This window comes from Epinephelus moara, chromosome 17, assembly GCF_006386435.1.
Source record: "Epinephelus moara isolate mb chromosome 17, YSFRI_EMoa_1.0, whole genome shotgun sequence".
Taxonomy (NCBI): domain Eukaryota; kingdom Metazoa; phylum Chordata; class Actinopteri; order Perciformes; family Serranidae; genus Epinephelus; species Epinephelus moara.
In genome coordinates, this window is record NC_065522.1 from 21,480,221 (window position 1) to 21,499,388 (window position 19,168).

The 19,168-nt window shown below is 41.9% G+C and overlaps 1 protein-coding gene across 2 annotated transcripts in view; it reads right to left on the reverse strand.

Moving 5' to 3' along the window:
• Nucleotides 1–17,811, reverse strand: part of capn1 (calpain 1) — a 47,787-nt gene extending 29,976 nt beyond the window's left edge. Inside the window, exons 1-4 of one of the 2 annotated variants that reach the window (XM_050067228.1) lie at nt 17,655–17,811; nt 13,204–13,924; nt 8,296–8,365; nt 4,488–4,606 (exon numbers count right to left, since the gene is read on the reverse strand). In XM_050067228.1, coding sequence (XP_049923185.1) covers nt 4,488–4,606; nt 8,296–8,365; nt 13,204–13,458 — 444 coding nt within the window. In that variant the 5' untranslated portion in view covers nt 13,459–13,924; nt 17,655–17,811. Of the gene's footprint in view, nt 1–4,487; nt 4,607–8,295; nt 8,366–13,203; nt 13,925–17,433; nt 17,580–17,654 lie in introns of those variants that run through there. The other variant, XM_050067230.1, reaches the window with a different exon arrangement.
• Nucleotides 17,812–19,168: the final 1,357 nt, after the last annotated feature.

Below are 19,168 nucleotides of genomic sequence, written 5' to 3' on the forward strand. Positions count from 1 at the left end.
CAGGCTAGCTCCACAGAATAAATCTCCATGGTAACTTATGTCAAAACATATCCCACTTCCCCCTATCCTGCTTTTGTGAAACTGGATCAAGGATAAGTTGATCCAGGATAACCAAGATATCCCGGCTTAATCCCTTATCCTGGTTTTGTGAAACAGGCCCCTGGTCTGTACGTGTTAATTTGACATCTGACATTTGCAGTGAAGGTTCAGGGATCCCCCAGACATTTTGGACCCCTGGGCCGGTGCCTAGTAAGCCCGTTCAGTAATCCATCCATGCCTGTTGTACATAGTAGGTCAGTTCCTGTGCATATATGATGTGTCTTTGATCTGTGAGAGCTTTCCCTCTGTTGCCTGTCTCACCTCCTTGTTCTCTCTCTTTCTCCCAACACTTGGCAGGCTGACAGTCTGGTTGGCAAAAAACCCTTCACTGTATCAAAGCGGGCAGCCGACTCGGCTCAAAGTGCTCCGTGACAAAGCAGGTTGAAATGGTGGAAAAATTTAAGGTTGCACTTAAGAATAAAATATCAATCATTAAATATTCAAATCCAGATTTCCTGCATGCTCAGTTTAAAATCCTCTCTCGCCAATTTCTGCAGCTGTTTTTTTTTTTGCAGACTCTGAGAACATGAGAGGAACATGCGAGGCTGCTTGGCAACACATTTTGGCAAAGAGGTTCACAGCCCCCCTCCAGCTATGAACACAAGCTAATGAAAGCACCAGAGACATGGCTGTCTAAGATCAGAGGACTCACACTCAGGCACAGATAACGAGGCATATGAGATCACAGACACACAGACAGACACACTCTTTCACGGCACTTCCTGATGTCACTAACGAATAAACCAGAATAGCTCGTGATATTGGGCGACATAAAAACAATAACACTGCCTGGAATAGAAACAGTAAGTAAAAATATCCTTAACTGCAGTCTAATATGCAGGAAGTTGAAAGAAATAAGAAAAGAGGAAGGGTAGCCTGTGAGGTAGGAAGTTTTAAATACTACAAGGATAGGCTATGATTTATGGCGAGTGTTGCTGCGTGCACGTCCACAAAACCTCAGTGGGATTACACCCTCATGCAGACCTGCATGGGGTAGAAATATTGCCTGTAAAAGTTTATGACAGTACTGATTCCAGTGTGTAGATACTTTTCTATTGCACTCATTTTGGTTGTACAAATATATTACATTCAAATTGAGCTCCGCATAATAATAAACCACTGCTGCAAAGATTTCCCTATCTCATAATGGACTGAATGCATGCGCTGTTCAGTGTGCAGCAGCTACTGTGTGGTCTCAAATTTGCCTCCTGCTTTTGGGTGTGTGTGTTCATGTGTGTGTGTTTAGAGTATTTGGTTTTGTGTACAAAGTTCAGCTGATAAGCCGCGGGTGTCTGCCGTCGGCTCGCTCCATAGAGACAGAACAAAAAGAACAAATTTATTTATGTCACAAAGCAGCAGGACTGGTCCTTCAGGCGGGTGAAGTGAAACATTAGACACATCAGTGTTTGACTGTCAACGGGTAGACGTGACTGACAGATTCTAAACACTGTATGTGTGACAAAGAAATGGGTGTTGGTCGCTTAAATCAGTTTGATAGTGACTCAAATCATCCCAGGTTAAGTTTATCGTCTGGCCGACTGGGTGTGGATCTGAGAGGTCAGTTATCTCGGATGACTCAGTGAGGTTTGACAAGTAAATACGCAGATTATGACAGAAATATTGTGGTTTAAATTCCTCTTCCTTTCTGGGAAATTCTGGGAAGAGACACACGAGTTAAACTCTTCACTGACTCACTGGTTCAACATGTTAAAGGTCCAGTGCGTAAGATTTAAGGCCTTTGCCCGCTGAGCCCGTTTTTTCGTCCTAAGTGTCGCACATCTACAAATAAATATAACTTCACGTTGTGTCAATCACACTCCAGAACTTTCGTCCTTCGTTAAAGTTTTCGGAACAGGTTCGATTTTCTGCATCAGAAGCCTTTAGAGACGTTTGACCAAGAATCAGTGAAGCCAATGTGGTTGCGAGACACAACCGCAGTGCACAGAATCATTTCATAACTCAGTTCACTTTCAACAGGTCATATAGTAATATCTAGGAGGATGATGATGCATAGGAGGAGGATGTGGACTACAGAGACACGGACTGAGGACAGCTCCGCCTTTCATGCAGCTGCGGGAGGAGAGGCAAAGGAGGGAAATGGTCTTTTTATTTTGTCTCGTATTGCGAATTTTCACAACGAACAGAACAATAAAACACATCAGAAACAGTGTGCATGGTTTCTGTGCGTAATGATTAACGTTTTAGCTGGTTGCAATCTGCAATCCTCACCACTAGGTGCCACTAAATCCCCCTAAACCTTACACACTGGACCTTTAAGATTTAGATCTAGGTCAGTGGTTCCCAACTGGTCCAGCCATGGGGTCCAGATTTCTCCTTAGTTATTACTTTAAGGTCCACACAGTTTAATATATTCAGCGCACTTCAAAATAAAAGCTCTGTTCCAGAAATTCACTGTACTTCAAAATAAAGTGTGTTTTTGACAAACTCGACACATTCCCGAGTCACCCACCTGTTTTGAACCACTGGTCTAGGTGTCATCCTGCAAATGCTTATTTCGTCAATACATTTAAAAACCCAAAACGATTCCGTTTAAATTTAATTGACATGAAGAGAAGCTGGAAGCCTTCACAGACGAAAGTAAATACTTAAAATTATGAACTGAGTAGTAAAATTATTGCCACCGAACTGTCTGTCTGCCATATAAATGATTAATCAACTTATCCTTTCAGCACTGTTTGACACACAGTGAGAGCTGTTTGGTGGCCTGTAGCATGAATACCTGCAACTGTATTTCTATTAATCAATAAGCTTCTCTGTGTTCTCTGCTGCTGCCAAAAACAAATGTGAAAGACACTGACGACCGACAGCATCAGGGATCTTCCTGTGACTCAGTTTTAAAACACAAATCAGACCTTGCATCTAACCACATGCATCTAACCACATGCATCTAACCACAGCGAGAGATAAACAAAGGAGCTGTTAGTGTGTCAAAGAAAAGCACATTCTGAAATGAGTGTGCCTGATCAGTCAAACACAACTACATCGAAAAATACAACATAAAAAACGTTTCCATTTCAGTTTGAACCAAAGAAACAAACTCTTCTTCTTGATTTCACTTTTACAGTTTGCACAACCAGTGGTGCACCTGACAGGAAATTACACAACAGGAAGGAGTTAGGGTAGAAACACAGCAAATGAAATGAGCTCACATAAAACTGCCGTCCCTTGAATACAAATGTCAGGACATTGCCACAACTGCAAGCGAAAATTTTGTTTTTATCCACCTATCATGTGAAGGTCCTCAGTTGGGGGTTGATACAGAATATAGTATGAGCAGCTCATGTACTCTGCTATACTTAAAGCAGCAGACTCTGCACATACTGTACGTTGCATAAATGTCAGGTATATTAGGAACTGTTTGGGCAAAAAGAATTAAGATCAAGTACATGTTCAGGAATTTAAACTCAAATCCATAGAAACAATTTAGGTCAGAAGTCCCATCTAAGCACAAGGTGAAAGTCTCAGTGGTGAACATAAGGATAGGATTTAGCCTATAGCCCCTTTTACACTGCCAGATTTTCTGTGAATGTTGGGCCGTTTTGCCGGCAAGCTGCGAGCATTGATACAAAAAGAGGCGGAAAGGCGAGTTGATCCGAGGTGCCCAATTTTCCGCCTCGTAGGGTAGTCATATTGGCGGAACCCTTTTAGTTTAAACAGACCGAGGCGGCCTTCTGCAACAGGAGGGGCTGTTGATGACGCCTCACGTGCGAGACACTGGCGGTGGATAAACAGGAAACAGCTGATAGCAGGAATTAGCGAGCAGCTAGTAGCAAGAGGGAAACGCAAACCTGACAGACACTGTAAAGATGAGCAACTGGGGAGACAAAGAATTGCGTGCCTTCCTTGTCCTTGCAAATGAAGAGGCCATTAACCGTCAGATGATGGGGACGGTGAAGAACGGGCCGACTTACGAGAGAATCGCCGTCTGACTAGCCACGGCTTCCCTCCCACATCACTGTTTACGTCACACACTGAGCCACACGTTTTGTTACTTGCTCACACCCCCCATTGCCCCGAAAAAGGCACATTCTGTATAAACAAAATTAGGTGGGCTGCAATTTTCCAACCTCCCCGATTTTGTTTTTATACTGCCAATGCTGAAAAAAGACGGATTGGGCTTTCCTGCAAATTTGCACAATTCCTATCTAAAAAGGGCTTATGAGTTCTCAAGTCCTTCATTAGGAACATTATAAGATGGCCAGCTGTTTGAAAACAGTAAGGAAGTGGTCCGTTACCCTTTAACTGTGAATCTTAGAAGCAACAACAGTGGAAGTCCCAGTGAACTACATTTGGAAAGTGGGGCACACAGTTGTGGTGGAGGTGTCAGCTGGGGTGTCTGGTAATGCAGGAAGTAAAGATTTCATTACCTGAAAGTGAAAGATGCCGGCATATCCCTGCCCGAAGCTCTGTCCGTGAGGAACCACCCTGTGCAGGAGGTTGTCGTTTAAGGTCAGCGAGGCGATGGCTGCCAGCAGCCAGCAGTCCCCTGAGGACACATGCACACAGTTTTATTACCTGGGATCAGCCCTGAGTGCCAAAACCTGCCATACTGTTAACAAGAATGACAGCAGGTTGTTTATGTGAAGCAGGTGTTGAACACAGACTTCATCCATTCCCATATTAGCTGAGATCTAAAAAGACTCCTAACTATTTTCCATAATTCACTCATTCGCTGAGGTAAAGACTCGGAGGCTTAGTGGGAAGACACTCATGAAACTGGAATTTTCCCATTTACAGCTCAGCAAAGACAAGAGCATGGGACTATGTTTGAACAAGCTTTGCCCTCTGGGAAATGGGAGAGGCACTTGTTCCATTGGACTTACAGAAACGGGCTGAAACTACCACGGCTCCACAATAAGTCACCGATGTTGTTTTTAGGAATCACACTGTGTTTCTGTTATGATATATTGTGTTGCAAAAGGGTCTCGGTTGGAGGACAGGAACACCCTGACTGACGTAGTTTTTACCATCTTGCTTTTTATGCACGCAGGCTGTGGTATGTGATCTGTGGTAATCTGATCACAAACGAAAACAGTGATGTTTGTTGTGTTATCTGGGAGTAGCTGAGCATTTTGATTGGTCTAATCTGATACCTTTATGTTAATACTAAAGGTCACGACTTTTCTTGATGCTTTCTCTTTCACTGTTGCTAATGTTTCATCTATTCATGCTAGTTAATGATTACAGTTTTACTGATTCACTTTTACTTTATCCATCATATAATCCATAAACAGCCCCAGATAGCTGCCGACACAGATAGCGTACAGATAAAGACTCAGTCATGTTGCATTTTGCCTGTAAAACAAAGCGAAGCATCATGTTTCCTGGCTCATCATTTTTGGGGGGTTATTGTTTTGCAACTCAGCTCAGCTCCTCTGGGAGCTGTGAGGGGGGAGGGTGGGTAAAGAATTGCATTCAGCGATGGGGGAAGTCGCTTCCACCGCTGCCAGAGCTACGCTAACAGAGGGAGGGTGGCCTTGTTTACAGATGTGAGGCAGAGAAACAAAGCCTGAATAATAGATGCAGCTCTGTGTCGAGCGGGAAACGTCTCAGGCAATAAAATGTCACTGGTTATTCCGACCTGACTGTTAACTGCCCTCCGTCTCTTGCTCCTTCAGGATGTCAATCTCCATCTGGCACTCTTATCCTCGTTCAGTTTGCTGTTGACTTTGGCCGCTGATTTTGTTACCAGACGTGTTGACTAAAGCGCTCAATCTTATCTACACACGTAGGGAGGATTTAGGACATGTATGTAATGGGAACTGGCAAATGGTAGAAATATTGTTTCTGTAGAAACATTTAAATTCAGCCATCTTAGCTAAAATTATCATGATATTCAATATTTAAAGGAAATTCAACCATTTTTACACACTGAGGTCAGTTAGGACCATTTAAAAACACCCATGTTTGCTGGCATAATAACAGCTATAAATGAGTCAATAGCTTGCTAAAAAAAACACCCATATTTGGTGGCAAAATCGCTGCTGGAAATGCAGCAACAGCTCAAACAACCCTCTAATTTGGTGGATTAATCGACACTGTAAACGCAGCAATGAACTGCTATAAACACCCATTTTCTGTTGCACAATTATCACTGGAAATGCAGCAACAGCATGCTAAAAAACACCCAAGTTCAGTGGCACAAACACTGCTGGAAATGGTGTGATGGCTGGCTAAAAAACACTCACTTTCACTGGCGCAAGCGGCAATGGAAACACAGCAATACCTCACTAAAAAACACCAACGTTCAGGGGCACAATCACCGCTGGAAATGCAGCCACAATTCACTAAAAAACACCCACCTTTGGCACAGTCACAGCTGGAAATGGAATGACGGCTCCCAAAAAGCACCCAAGTTCGATGGAGCAACTGACACTGGAAACGCAGCGATGAGTTGCAAAAAACACCAATTTTCAGTAGCAAAATTGTCACTGGAAATGCAGCAACAGCTTGCTAAAAAACACCAAAGTTCAGTGGCACAATAGCTGCTGGAAATGGTGTGACAGTTGGCAAAAAAAATAGTGATGGAAACAGCCATAGCTTGCTAAAAACACCTACATTTGGTGGCACAGTTGCCGCTGGAAATGCAGCGACAGCTTGCTAACAAGCGCCAACATTCAGTGGCACAATACCCGCTGGAAATAGAGCAATGATTCATTACAAAACACCCACCTTTGTTGGCACAATCATTGCTGGAAATGAAACAACAGCTCCCTGAAAAACACCCAAGTTCAGTGGCATAATCGCCGCTGGAAATGCAGCTAAGATTCACCAAAAAACACCCACATTTGGTGGCACAAACACAGCTGGAAATGAAACAACGGCTCCCTGAAGAACCCCGCAGTTCAGTGGCATAATCTCCGCTGGAAATGCAGCGACGGCCCACTAAAAAACACCCAGTTTCTGTATCTGCTTGAAACACAGCGTTTGACTCACTAAAAAAAACGCCAACATTCAGGGATACAATCGCCGCTGGAAAAGCAGCAGTGACTCGCTAAAAAATAACCCCTGCTGTATGTTTATAGGATACATATGAAATGTAGCCCGTGATTTGCACAAACATACAATGCTAAAATTTTCTTCCGGCAACAGGGCTTAGAAATGCTATCAAGTTGCATTATGGAAAGTGTAGCAATTGAGTACAGCAATTTAATGTTTTCGACCTCCACTGCTTCAATTTTGAGGATTCTTTTTAAAACCTGTCTCTTCCAAGTCCTCAACCTTTACTGTAGTGTAATGTTAAATGGCTTTAATTTCTCATTCTGTTTATAGGCAACTGCCTTAAAGGTTGTAGGGGCTCTTACTGTGCTCAACAAGTGCTTATTTGCTACCAAATTTGTCTCACCTTCACATCAAAGTATCACTTCATATTTTTTTCTCCTAAACTCACCCTAACCTGTTCATATATTTCTGTGGCATTCTGATAACATGTTTTTTAACTAAAGGAAAAGTTTGGTTTAATATTTTGATCAAGACGCTTATTTTATAGCAGCAGATTTGGTGAGAGACTATTTCCTGGTCGGGCAAAGTGACCTTCTGGATCCTTATCATCACTGTGAGTATGTCAAGCCATATAAGCTCAGAGCCAAAAAAAAATTTGTTTGTACAGTTTGGTTTTTGTATAAATGAAACAAATGAGATATAACATGTAAATCAGAGGTGCTGGTGAACTGGATATCTGTTTCCCCTTGCTTTTAACTAATCTTCTCTTGGCTTCTTGACATGAGTGGTATTAATCTACTCATCTAGCTCAACAAAAAAAGCAAAGCGTGTTTTCCAAAATTTTAAACTATTCCTTTAAGATATACAGTTAAATCAGTTTGTAGTTTACCTGCGCAGGTGTCACTTAAAACATTAACAGTGGATTCAATTTAGTGTATCCAGTGTCTACAAACAGGACCACAAATTCAACCCTCTTTAATATCATTATTTACACCAGAGCTTTGTCTAGTCTGACATATCAAAATGTCCCTGACAATGTTAAATGTCTACACAGTTACACTTGGGATTTCAACCTGGCAAACCTCCAGTCAATCACCTGTTTATTTTGGCATCTGCCGGCATTTCTCACTTTGACCTTCTACCAGATTAAATCTAAGCTTTTTCTCTCCTCTAATTGCTGAATCATGCAGTAGTAAGAGTGAAACAGATGGGATCTCTGCCGGATGGACTTACCCAGAGCCCCCTGACAGATGTCAGTGCGAGTTGCTCCATCTACGATGAACTCGGGACGCTTGCAGAACTCCTGTCGAGTGTAAACACACACAAACAAACAAATTATTGCAATGCTTGCTTTTGGATACCTATTATATCAGCATGTTACATTTGCTGTCTCTCTCATGCTGACAGTACTGAGTAGTGCAAAGGGTCTTATCCAGAGAAAGCACACCATACATGGTGTGGACAGATTTCAACAATTCAGAATGCTAAAAAAAATTTAAGCTCTGTAAACGTGATTTTTTTTCTGGTTTCTTTGCTCCTCTTTTTAGTAGTAAACTTAATATCTTGTAGTTATGGACAAAGCAAGGCACTTGAGGACGTAATCTTGGGCTTTGAAACATTTTTCATCATTTTCTGACATTTATTTACCAAATTACTAATTGATTATATGAGAAAATAATCAACTGATTAACTGACAATGAAAATATTTGTTAGGGAGCGATCACACCAAGATGAAATGCCAGAAACGCGACGCCAGTAAAACCATTGTTTTCCTATGATACGGCGCGTCTGACCGGCGTTCAAGCATCTTTTTAGACGCGCTTTGTTAAAATATTTTCAACTTTTTGAGCATCAGACGCCAGTAGCTAGCGCGCATTGAATAAGCGCTTCCAGCGTTTCAAGCGTCTTTGAAGCGTCCGCGTCTGTAGCGTCTCATTTCTGTGTGATCACGGCCTTAGTTGCAGCCCTATGTGTTTTGGACAGCAAAGGCAACACAGCTAGCCAAGCCCACGTGCAAAAGCTGTTTCATTTAATTCAAAATATGTGGTTAAAAATGTGAAAACAAAACATTTTGAATTTAGCAGTCAATACTGTACCGCTCAACCAAGCGGGAAACACAGAACCTTTTTGAGTGGTAAGCGGGAAACATAGGGATGATATTCATATCCCCAAAAGCTGGTCAATTTGGTTTTGCTTCTGGTTGAAGCTAGCACACAAATCTGGCCACCCAACGTCTCAGATGCTACAATTTTTAGTCAAGAAATAGCTCCTAAAAACCACAATTGCTTTTGCTTTAGTAACACCCAAGATAAAACACACAAAACGCTGCTGACTATACAAGCTTTAACGTTGTTTAAAGGGGTATTTTTTAACTTTTGAGTTAGCTAGGCTAGCTGCTTGAACTTGTTTTAGTGTTTGCGCTAAGCTCAAAGGACTCAAATGTGTCTGTGTTCTGAAAAAAAAACTGATATCAATCTTAGCAAACAAGTAAAAAGTAAATCTATCAGTCGACTAACATAATTAAATGGCGACATTTTTGATAATCTAATATTTAAAGTGTTTCTATGCAAAATTCAGAGCACATTAGTTGTCTGGAAACAGTTCTCAACATGGAGGCGGATAACCCATAGCTAGCTGCTAACCGTGCTAACTCCATAAACAGCACTAAACAACGGCAACAGTGCTGACAGAGCAAACAGTTTTACCCGAGAAGTAGAGGGTGGGCACTAAGCTACTGCGACAACGCCATTCCAATATCATCATTTACCGCATGACCGTATGAGCGCAATGCAAAGCGGTGACAATGAGCTAGCAGGAACCGGCTACCACAAACCATAAAGAAGTTCAGATTACAACACGCGCACACGTAGCGTGACATCATTCTCTCCTCAAGACACAATTACACTGCTATATCTTTACAGAGCAAATAGGTTTGCTGCTTTATTAATGCTCTATGTTGCATACGCAAGCTTTAAGTAAATTTAATTTAAAATGCTCAAAATAATTCTCTTATTCACTATGTTTTTAAAGTGATGTAAATTGAATATCAAGTATATTTCTCCAAACGTGAAGCTGCTCCTTTAAAAATGCGCCGGCTAAAATTAACACCAGACTATTTGAGGACCAGCAGACATCACGAAATTAACATTTCAGGAAAACAATGTTGCATTCTAATGTTTCTTGTCCACGTCTTGTTCCCGAGTATTTCCCTGCTCCATAAACCATCTTCGACTCAGCATGTTGAGCGTGAGAAACCCCGCATGAAGCTATAAAAAGAAATATTCCATTTATCCTCCTGCCCCACAAACACACAGCTGCACAGACACACACCATCAGGCACATGGTTGAATTCACAGAAACAGTTACCGTGACACACACACACACNGAGAAACCCCGCATGAAGCTATAAAAAGAAATATTCCATTTATCCTCCTGCCCCACAAACACACAGCTGCACAGACACCCACCATCAGGCACATGGTTGAATTCACAGAAACAGTTACCGTGACACACACACACACACACACACAGGCGTAAATTCTCTTTTTCACAGAGCACAGATTTTTGGGGAAATGCGAACACAATGAACCCTCTTATGCGGCGTAAATATTACAGATCCTGTGGTGCAGGCAAGGCACATGCATTATAAAACATGAGACTTTTTGGAGAAACGAGACCCCGGGAAGCCTTAGAGCCGACAGGACACACAACAGGACACAGTGTGGTCTGCACACAAGCCCACTGCAACTCTCACAAACTCAAATGGAAGCTGCAGGAGGAGCTAACTGGCTGCAGTCACGCTTATGATCACGACCCTGAGAGCTTTTAAGATCACGACTCGTCTTGCTGCTCTATTACGGGACTGACAGCAGTGACCTGTCACGGTATGTGCGAATTCAACAGTAATGAGAGTGTGCTGTCTTCAAGGTTGCCGTGATAACACCCAATAAAGACACTTCCACTTTGTTCTCCAGTGTCATATTTGGCTACAGGGAACACCGTGAGGTATTCATAATGTAGGAGCACTGATGAGAGAGTGGGAGAGGAAGAACCACAGAGACAGGTGATAAAGGATTGGAGGTTTAAGAGATACATGGACAAATAAAAAGCAGGAAGAGGAGAGATAAACCTCTTGGAGACACTTGCAAACTCCTGACTGGTGCTGTGGGAACATTTAAATTATATTCCACAATCACTCCTTACGAAAGTTTAGTTGCCAAGCAACAGATGAAGTTCAAGGCTGCTTGGGAGATAAAAAAATAGATATTATAGCAGGTAATAAAAATCAATCAAGCAATCTTAGAAATAAAGGTACCTAACTGGAACCATAGAGGGTCAATCAGTTTGTCCCTATAGGAGAACCCTTTTAGGTTCCTGGTAGGACCTTTAGTGAAGGTTCCACATGGACCCCTTTTAGGGTGTTATACCATCTGTGAATGGTTTCACCCAGAACCCCCTGTGACAGGTTCTACAGAAAACCTTAACATGGTGTAGACCCAGAACCCTCTCTTACCCCGTTTCCACCAATAAAGAACGGGGTCCGTTTCAGTTCCTGGACCTCATTTTAAACCATTCTGAGTATTTCGACCAAATTAAATTGGTTCTGAACCAGAAAAGTTCATCCCCTGCTGAAACACCAAAATAGCAGGTGTTCCTTGACCCTGAAGTTTGAACCATGATGACATCAGTGGGCGGGTCATATTCTACTGGTTGGAAAGAGAGGATTAAGAAGGCAGCAAAAGAGATGTTAGGTGAGAAATCATGGGAAAAAAAGAGCTTGTAGTGGTCTCTTTTATAGTTGTTCCAAACATAAACAAAACGGCTATCTGTAATCAGCATGATCCACCATCTTGCTACTGCTGTTTACTTCCGGTGTGTACTGTGCAATGCCCTCTGTCTACCCTCTGCATCCTTGATTACAATGGTTCTGATCAAAACTGGGGAAAACACGGACTGGTTCGCTCAATAGCACCAAGGTTCCAAGACTCCTGAATGGCACCAGTTCAAGAACCAGAGCTAATTAGGTGGAAAAGGGGTATCTGGGGGTTCTATCCAGAACCATTCGACCTTCTGATACCCCTTTTCCACCAAATGAGCTCTGGTTCTTGAACCGGTTACATTCAGAACTCTTGGAACCTTAATGATCCAGCCCATGTTTCCACCAGTTTTGGGCAGAACCATTGTAATTAAAGATGTTTAATCAATGGAGGACACTAAACAATGCACAAGGGAAGTAAACGGTAATAGCAAGATGGCAGATCACATTGACTACCTACCCTCTGTTACAGATATTTGTTTTTATCCAAAGACAAGAAAGGACCAACTGTTATGAGACCACTGCACTCTTTTGGTTCCAGTTGGGTCTAAGGAGTGCCCTTTTATATTCCACTTATCATGGTTTAGTGTACGAGGTGAGCCTGGGGACCACTTTCAGAAGCCTTGGCCTTTATGAGGCTCCTAAGGCGCCGGGGCTGATGTGGTCCAGAGCAACCCACAACAATCATGGTTCACAAACACGTTTTTCAAGGAGTGAAGTCACCACCACTTCCATCACTACACTATACAATTTCAGTGATGCTGTGGATCTTAACTCTACCAGGATGCTCGGTGGCAGCCAAGCTGGAACCGGACGTCAATATGACATCACAAATTGGACCCTTGCAACGGACACACTTTAAATATTGGTTGGAATGGAAATCGGGTTGACAATATTTTAAATGTCTAACACTGTTAGAACGTCATGTTGTGTGGACACTAACTTTAACTTTATAAACCAACCAAATATCATCATGTCTAACTAAGTGTCGTTAGTATTCTACATCAAATTGACATTGGCATTAGACATTGTCATCGAATTTTGGTCGTTGCAACTGACGTTACAACATATATTTTATCCAAATATCTAACAACATTGGTGGCCAGCTGGGACAGAGTTCAAATAGTTTGGGAGAAGGCTGAGATGAAACCTGAAGGTCCTACGAACTTTGAAGAAGCTTTTGCTGACACAAGAGTGAGCGGTTAATAATTTCATAATTAATTGCTCTGAACAAACCTGATTGTTTTGTTGCTTTTAAAATAAAGTAAATAAGTATAATAGTAAATAATATAATAAATATTCGAACCCTCCCCTCCTTTTCTTACCGTGGGCCTCATCCAGCGGACTCCAGCAGTCTTGGAAGATCTCGGGCCGAGCTCGTTGAATCCTAGAGACGATGCGGAACAGGGGAAGTAACTATCCTCAAACAACCTCCTGCTCTGGAGGGACTGGGCTTTCAGACTCTCATAGTCCTGACCCAGAAACTTCACAGCCTTATGATTCTGTCCCAGACCATCATCACGATCCCACTGGCTCCTCAGCTTATAGGCCATGCCTGAGGCATAAATGGGCGCCTCCATCCTCAGCTTGTGGAGTAAACTGTAGGGTCAGCTGTCAGTCTCTGTTGGATGTTTGTATGTGTGGCACTACAATAGGATGTGTCAATAATTAATGGGACAGCTGTGACCTGTTGTAGCTACAGTTCTGATGCAAAGAGCTGCGGCAGTGCTGATGTATATCTGATATAAGGTGGTAATGGCTTCAAGGCTCAATCACGAATCAGAATGAAACATCAGCGACCATTAAGCAGTCGTTAAATATTGACCAGGCGGTACTTGTGGTTCTGCTGTGGGATGCTCCAAATGCAGTAACCAGTAAAAGTATAGGGGCTCAGAATGGTTTACAGGCTCTGTCTGGAGAGGGATGTCCTCTTCACAGTGATGGCAGATTTTGTCCCAATGAGCACCAGTCGCAGGTTGTTGCTATTTTTTAGTCCAGATGCCAACACGAGTGCAGTCCTTCCTTGTCCCACCAGCAGCTCAATCCCTGAAAGACAAAAGTTAAAAATGAGGTGCTGAAATGGGAAGGTATGCAGAGATGCAAGTCCATACATAGCTCTATACCTCTGTGCTACACACACAAAAGCAGCAGCTCGAACACCCTCCATAGATTCAGGATTTAAAAGGCAAACAAGCCCTGCCTTCTTCTTTTCAGTTGACCATATACACACATGCTCACTGTGCATAGCAAAGGGATTAGTCACAATAGGCACATCCGTGCTACTTTTACTATGTGCTGTACACAGTGTCAGTCAGAAACGTATCAAAGTCAATGTTTAATCCAACGAGGTGTGTTATCAAAGTGGTGGATGGTAGCTTTGTGTGTGTGTGTAGGGTGGGGTGGGGTTATTTCTTCTGCACAGGACTAACAGAGGGTGCAGTTTTGTGTGAATCTTGATGCACGATGACGCCTGCACAAGGCCCAGAACAAGCAAAAGCTCTCTCTGACTCTTTAATTAAGCAGACGCAGGAAGGAGGAAGTGTAAACTGTCATTAGTGCCACCGAAGCTTTTGACAGAACTGGAGCTTTGAAACAGTTCATCTCAGTCCATCTGTCTTTGCTGTCCTCACGTTGCTTCTTCCTGTCTCTTTATTTCTTCCTAACACAGACAAACAGATGGTTTATTTTTAACAGCTCTCCTTTTATTTTTACGTCTTCACCAGCTTCATCTCTTTTTTACGACCTCAACTCTCCACTATCCAAATCGAACTCTCTTCCTGTTTCAACAATCGGCTGTCAGTCACAACAAGAGCTGTTTGGCTCTTATTGGCTCAGAGGAACTCCGTTCCAGTTTCATTCCAGCTTACTGTGAACCACACCCATTGAAAACATGCCAGTTCACTGACTGGAAAGTGTTCCAGCTAACAGAGTCAGAGAATGAACATGTAGCAACAACTTCAGGTTTACAGGTCCAATTTTACAGACTGAAGAATTGTTTTATTGTTTTACTACCATTTCCACGACTACAAACAAAGGTAGTACTACTGCAATTAGTATTACTGCTACAAGGCTACTACAGCTGCTGGTTCGCAGTACTAGAACCACCACTGCTACCAAAGACACCTTTGTTATACTGAACTCTGGACTGAAGCGAACTCACTAAAGCACATCACAGTTCTTTTTCTTTAGTGAAATACCTTCTTTTATGCGCAATAAAATGCATAAACACTCTTTTTATCCCATTGTAACTGCATCCGGTGCTAACGCGTCGCGTGTATGGTATCTACAATTGCGTAGAATGTGAGTGGATTGGAGGTATATTTTTATTACTATTTTATTACTTATTTTTATATATGAGCCCGATCCTTGAGTGCTCTGAATTTCATTGTATTTTTGTACAATGACAATACAAAAATCTGAATTTGAGTATTACTACTGCAACATTTTACTTTTTTGTTACAGACCGAAATGTGTCGTAGCATCAGTCGTCAAAAACTGAAGGAGTGAAAGCTAATGTTAGCACTTAATGTCCGGGCAGAGTTTTACATATTGTTTGATCAGACAGTTTCTGATTTAAAGGAGCCACGTGTAAGATTCACGGGGATTTAGTGGCATCTAGTGGTGAGGACTGCAGATTGCAACCAGCTGAAACTTCTCCTGGTTAGAATTCCTTCGGTGCTCATAGTTCAGAGGGTTTTTACCAGGAGCCGAATTATTATATAGGTCTCTTATTCTTCAAAACAAATGGACCAGGTGATTTAAACTGGTAAAACACACAGAATAAAATAATTTCACGTTACAAATTAGCTTTTCTCCAATGCTATCTGGCATGTCGGAGACTAGCCATTAGCCCAGCACCTGCTTATGTGTGCTCACCTTTTTTCTACGATACCTTTAGATCCAGATGTTTGGGAGGTTTTTACCGGGAGCTAAATTATCCGCAGAGGTCTCTTCCTCTTAAATACAGACACATCCAGTGATTTAAACCAGTAAAAACACCGAATTCTTCTTCCAACACTACTTCTGCAGCTGCTACTAAATCAACTGCTGCTAACTGCAGATCCCATACCTGTAGTATTTAAAGAACACGTTATACAAACTGCAAACACTTAGTACTGTAAATGACGTTTTTTCATTTTTTAAGCTACTCTAATAACAGTTAGTGGAGATGTACTAGCATTAGCATTAGCATAGTAGCTACACATTTCAATAAATAAAGGCCTGTCTCAATTAGAGGCCTGGAAGGAAGTGAAATTCATACTGGTTTAAATAAACAATTTGACAGCATTTCCTGATCTTTACCAAGAAACAGGTTTGTGTGAAAGCAATTAAAGGCCTGTCCCAAATATAAGCTTGTTGATTTCAGTTTAAGCAAATAATACCCTGGGCTACAAACTGAAGTTTTACAGTATAACATGCTCCACCTACATCACAACCATTTAGTGGTTTTCATCTGTGCTGCGTGTTATCGGGGCTCACTCGGCCCAACGTGAGTTCAATCTGACTGTAATGAATATTTCATCTCTCCCCGCACATGTGAAATACACTTACATACCCCCCTTTACACACACACATACAGAGATATCCTCCACCTCAGTGCAGGTGGTGACATCGATGAGATATGACACGCAGGCTAGACACATAAAGAAAAGCCACCACACTTTTTTTCACCAGTCCAACGGCACAGAGCTGAAGAACAAAGCAAATACTCAAATAAATGAGGAAATACATGCTTGCACACAGACCGTGACATAGTGTATGTGTTTCCTCCATAACACACCATGTAGTTAAATCCATTATACATATGATGTTATTATAAACTGTTGGAGAAAAGAGACATGTCACGCAGCTATAAGTGGAAAATGTACAGTATATGATGATAGGACACACGCAGGGGGTCACATGAGGATTTTGAAACCAACCCAAACGTCATTACAGTATGTGTCACTCCTGCTGATGTGTGTCCTCACCACACAGCAGACTGCTTAAACACATGCTGCTTGTAACCAAGTAATGCCTGAGGGGTGTGTGAGGTCCAGTGTTTGTGCTGTGAGTAAGCTTTCTGACCCGCCTCTGGTGTATTTCTGCATGCAGGGTTCATATTCCAAACACAGTGAAATGAAATATCCAAAGTGTTTGCTTTAAAGCCATGGAGAAAATAGACCTGCAGAGGAACTAGACACGCACAGTGTCCAGTGAGGAGGATAAATGCTGGCTCTTGGGGTGATCTGTATCAAAGGAGGGTGTAGAAAAAACAAAAAACAAGCTGTGCGTGCAGAAAAGACTTATTATATTAAAGTGAATTTCAAGCAACTTGTTTTTTAATATAAGGCACATCCTGGTGCATGGCTCCCACAAGCATGTAGTCCTGATGGTAGGTAGGTGTGGTCCCTGGGAGAAGACACAGTGTCCAGCTGTCAGACTAAAACTTTCTGAAGTTGACCAACACTAACAGCTGGTTTCTCCTCACCCTCTCCAAGGAAAAGTATCCGTGCACAGTGATCAGATCAGAGAGAAATGCAAAAGATTATAACCAGAGATTTCGCGCAACTTACCCCACACTAATGGCACATTTCAGTTTTACAGCGTCGTGAAAGTTGCAAGGAGTTCGCTTTACATGACTGGTTACAGCTTTCACAACCAAACTTCCAGCTCTCTATGGTAAAAAGTTCAGACTAAGATGTCACAAGCGTTTTAAGATTTGTATCCATCCTGCAGCGCGACACAAACTGTAGCCGTGCAGTGAAATCAGTTGGTGAAGGAGTTTTATATTTACCTTGTCGGGTGGTTCCTTTAAAAAGGCAGTTATTTAGACATTCAATACGCAACTTGGCTTTCCTTCTATGTTCAGTGAAGGTTCAACCCCTCCCCTGCTCTCCATGAACGCGTATTATTCAGAAACGCCCTGCTTGCTGTCTCTGCCCCTGATCTATAGATCTAATGTGCGCCCTTCACACTGCGCTTGCGCAGTGCCCGCTGGTGATAAACCACACTACAGTGAGAGGGAGGGCCCCACACACTGCGCTCATGTGGTTGTTTTGCACAGAGCAGACAGTGCCTGATAAAGCAGTACAGTCTTGTCGGGTTTCATATTTAGGCATTGCACGGAATTATAATGACATAAGACAAAGTTTTAACTATAAAACAACACGTGTCCATAATATTGTGCATAATTATTGGAGTTCATGTGTCCATATGTAGCCTTGCCCCTTTCAATACTTTAGTGTAACTCAGTTTCTGTGCTTAAGTATAATTTTGAACTTACATTTTAAACTTTCACCTTTGTTTCTCAGGAGAAATATTGTAATTTCAGCTCCACAATGTTTATCCAAATGCTACAGTTGAGAAATTCATATTATTCAGCATCAGCATCTCCACCTAGTGAAATGTTATTCATTGTTAGGCTTCCCAACAGAAGGTGAAATAAATAGTTAGCCAGTCTCGACCAGATGCAATGCCAAAAGGTTGCATGGACATTTATTAATGCACTAATAATGATAATACTCTAATGATATAAAGGCTAATAACACATGGGCGGATTATGAGACAGTGGGCCCCTGGGCAAAGATATGCAAAGTGTCTGACCACCTCTTCTTCACTGGAGCATGACACGTAGACTTCTTGGTGGTTTTGTGTCTCCTTGTGGTTGTTTTGTGTCTCCTTGTGGTTATTTTGTGTCTTTTTGTAGTCATTTGTGTCTCCTTGTGGTTGTTTTGTGTCTTCTTGTGGTCATTTTGTGTCTCTTACTGGTCATGACATGTTACAGTAATTTGACATTTTCCAAGTGAAGGTTCAGGGACACTTTGGGCCCCTGGACTTGTGCCCAGTAAGCCCATCCAGTAATCCATCCATGTGATAACATAACACTGACATGCACCATTTTGCTGCATCTACCTACTTTTGAAACTTAAAGTATATTTTGCAGATAATGCCTCATTATTTTATTTTTTTCTACCGCTAATAGCCTATATTTTATATAGGATATCTAAACTATCCTAAAACAGGAGCCAAAGGACAAAATAAAGTTTTGTCTTGAGATTTTTGTGCAGCATTGTTTTAAAATTTATGAATAACTTTGAAGAATTTTAACAAGACAAATCCATATATTACTTAAAAACTTTAATAAATGTGTAAAACAGAATGTTTCATAGAAATATAGTGTTCTATACCTTTATACTGACCCGTTAGGAATGAATATGGGGATGTAAAGCAAGCTTCAAGGTGTCAACACTGACATCTCGAGCCTATAATTAGTAAATGCGATGTTCCTGCTGTCGGACTTCACGTCCC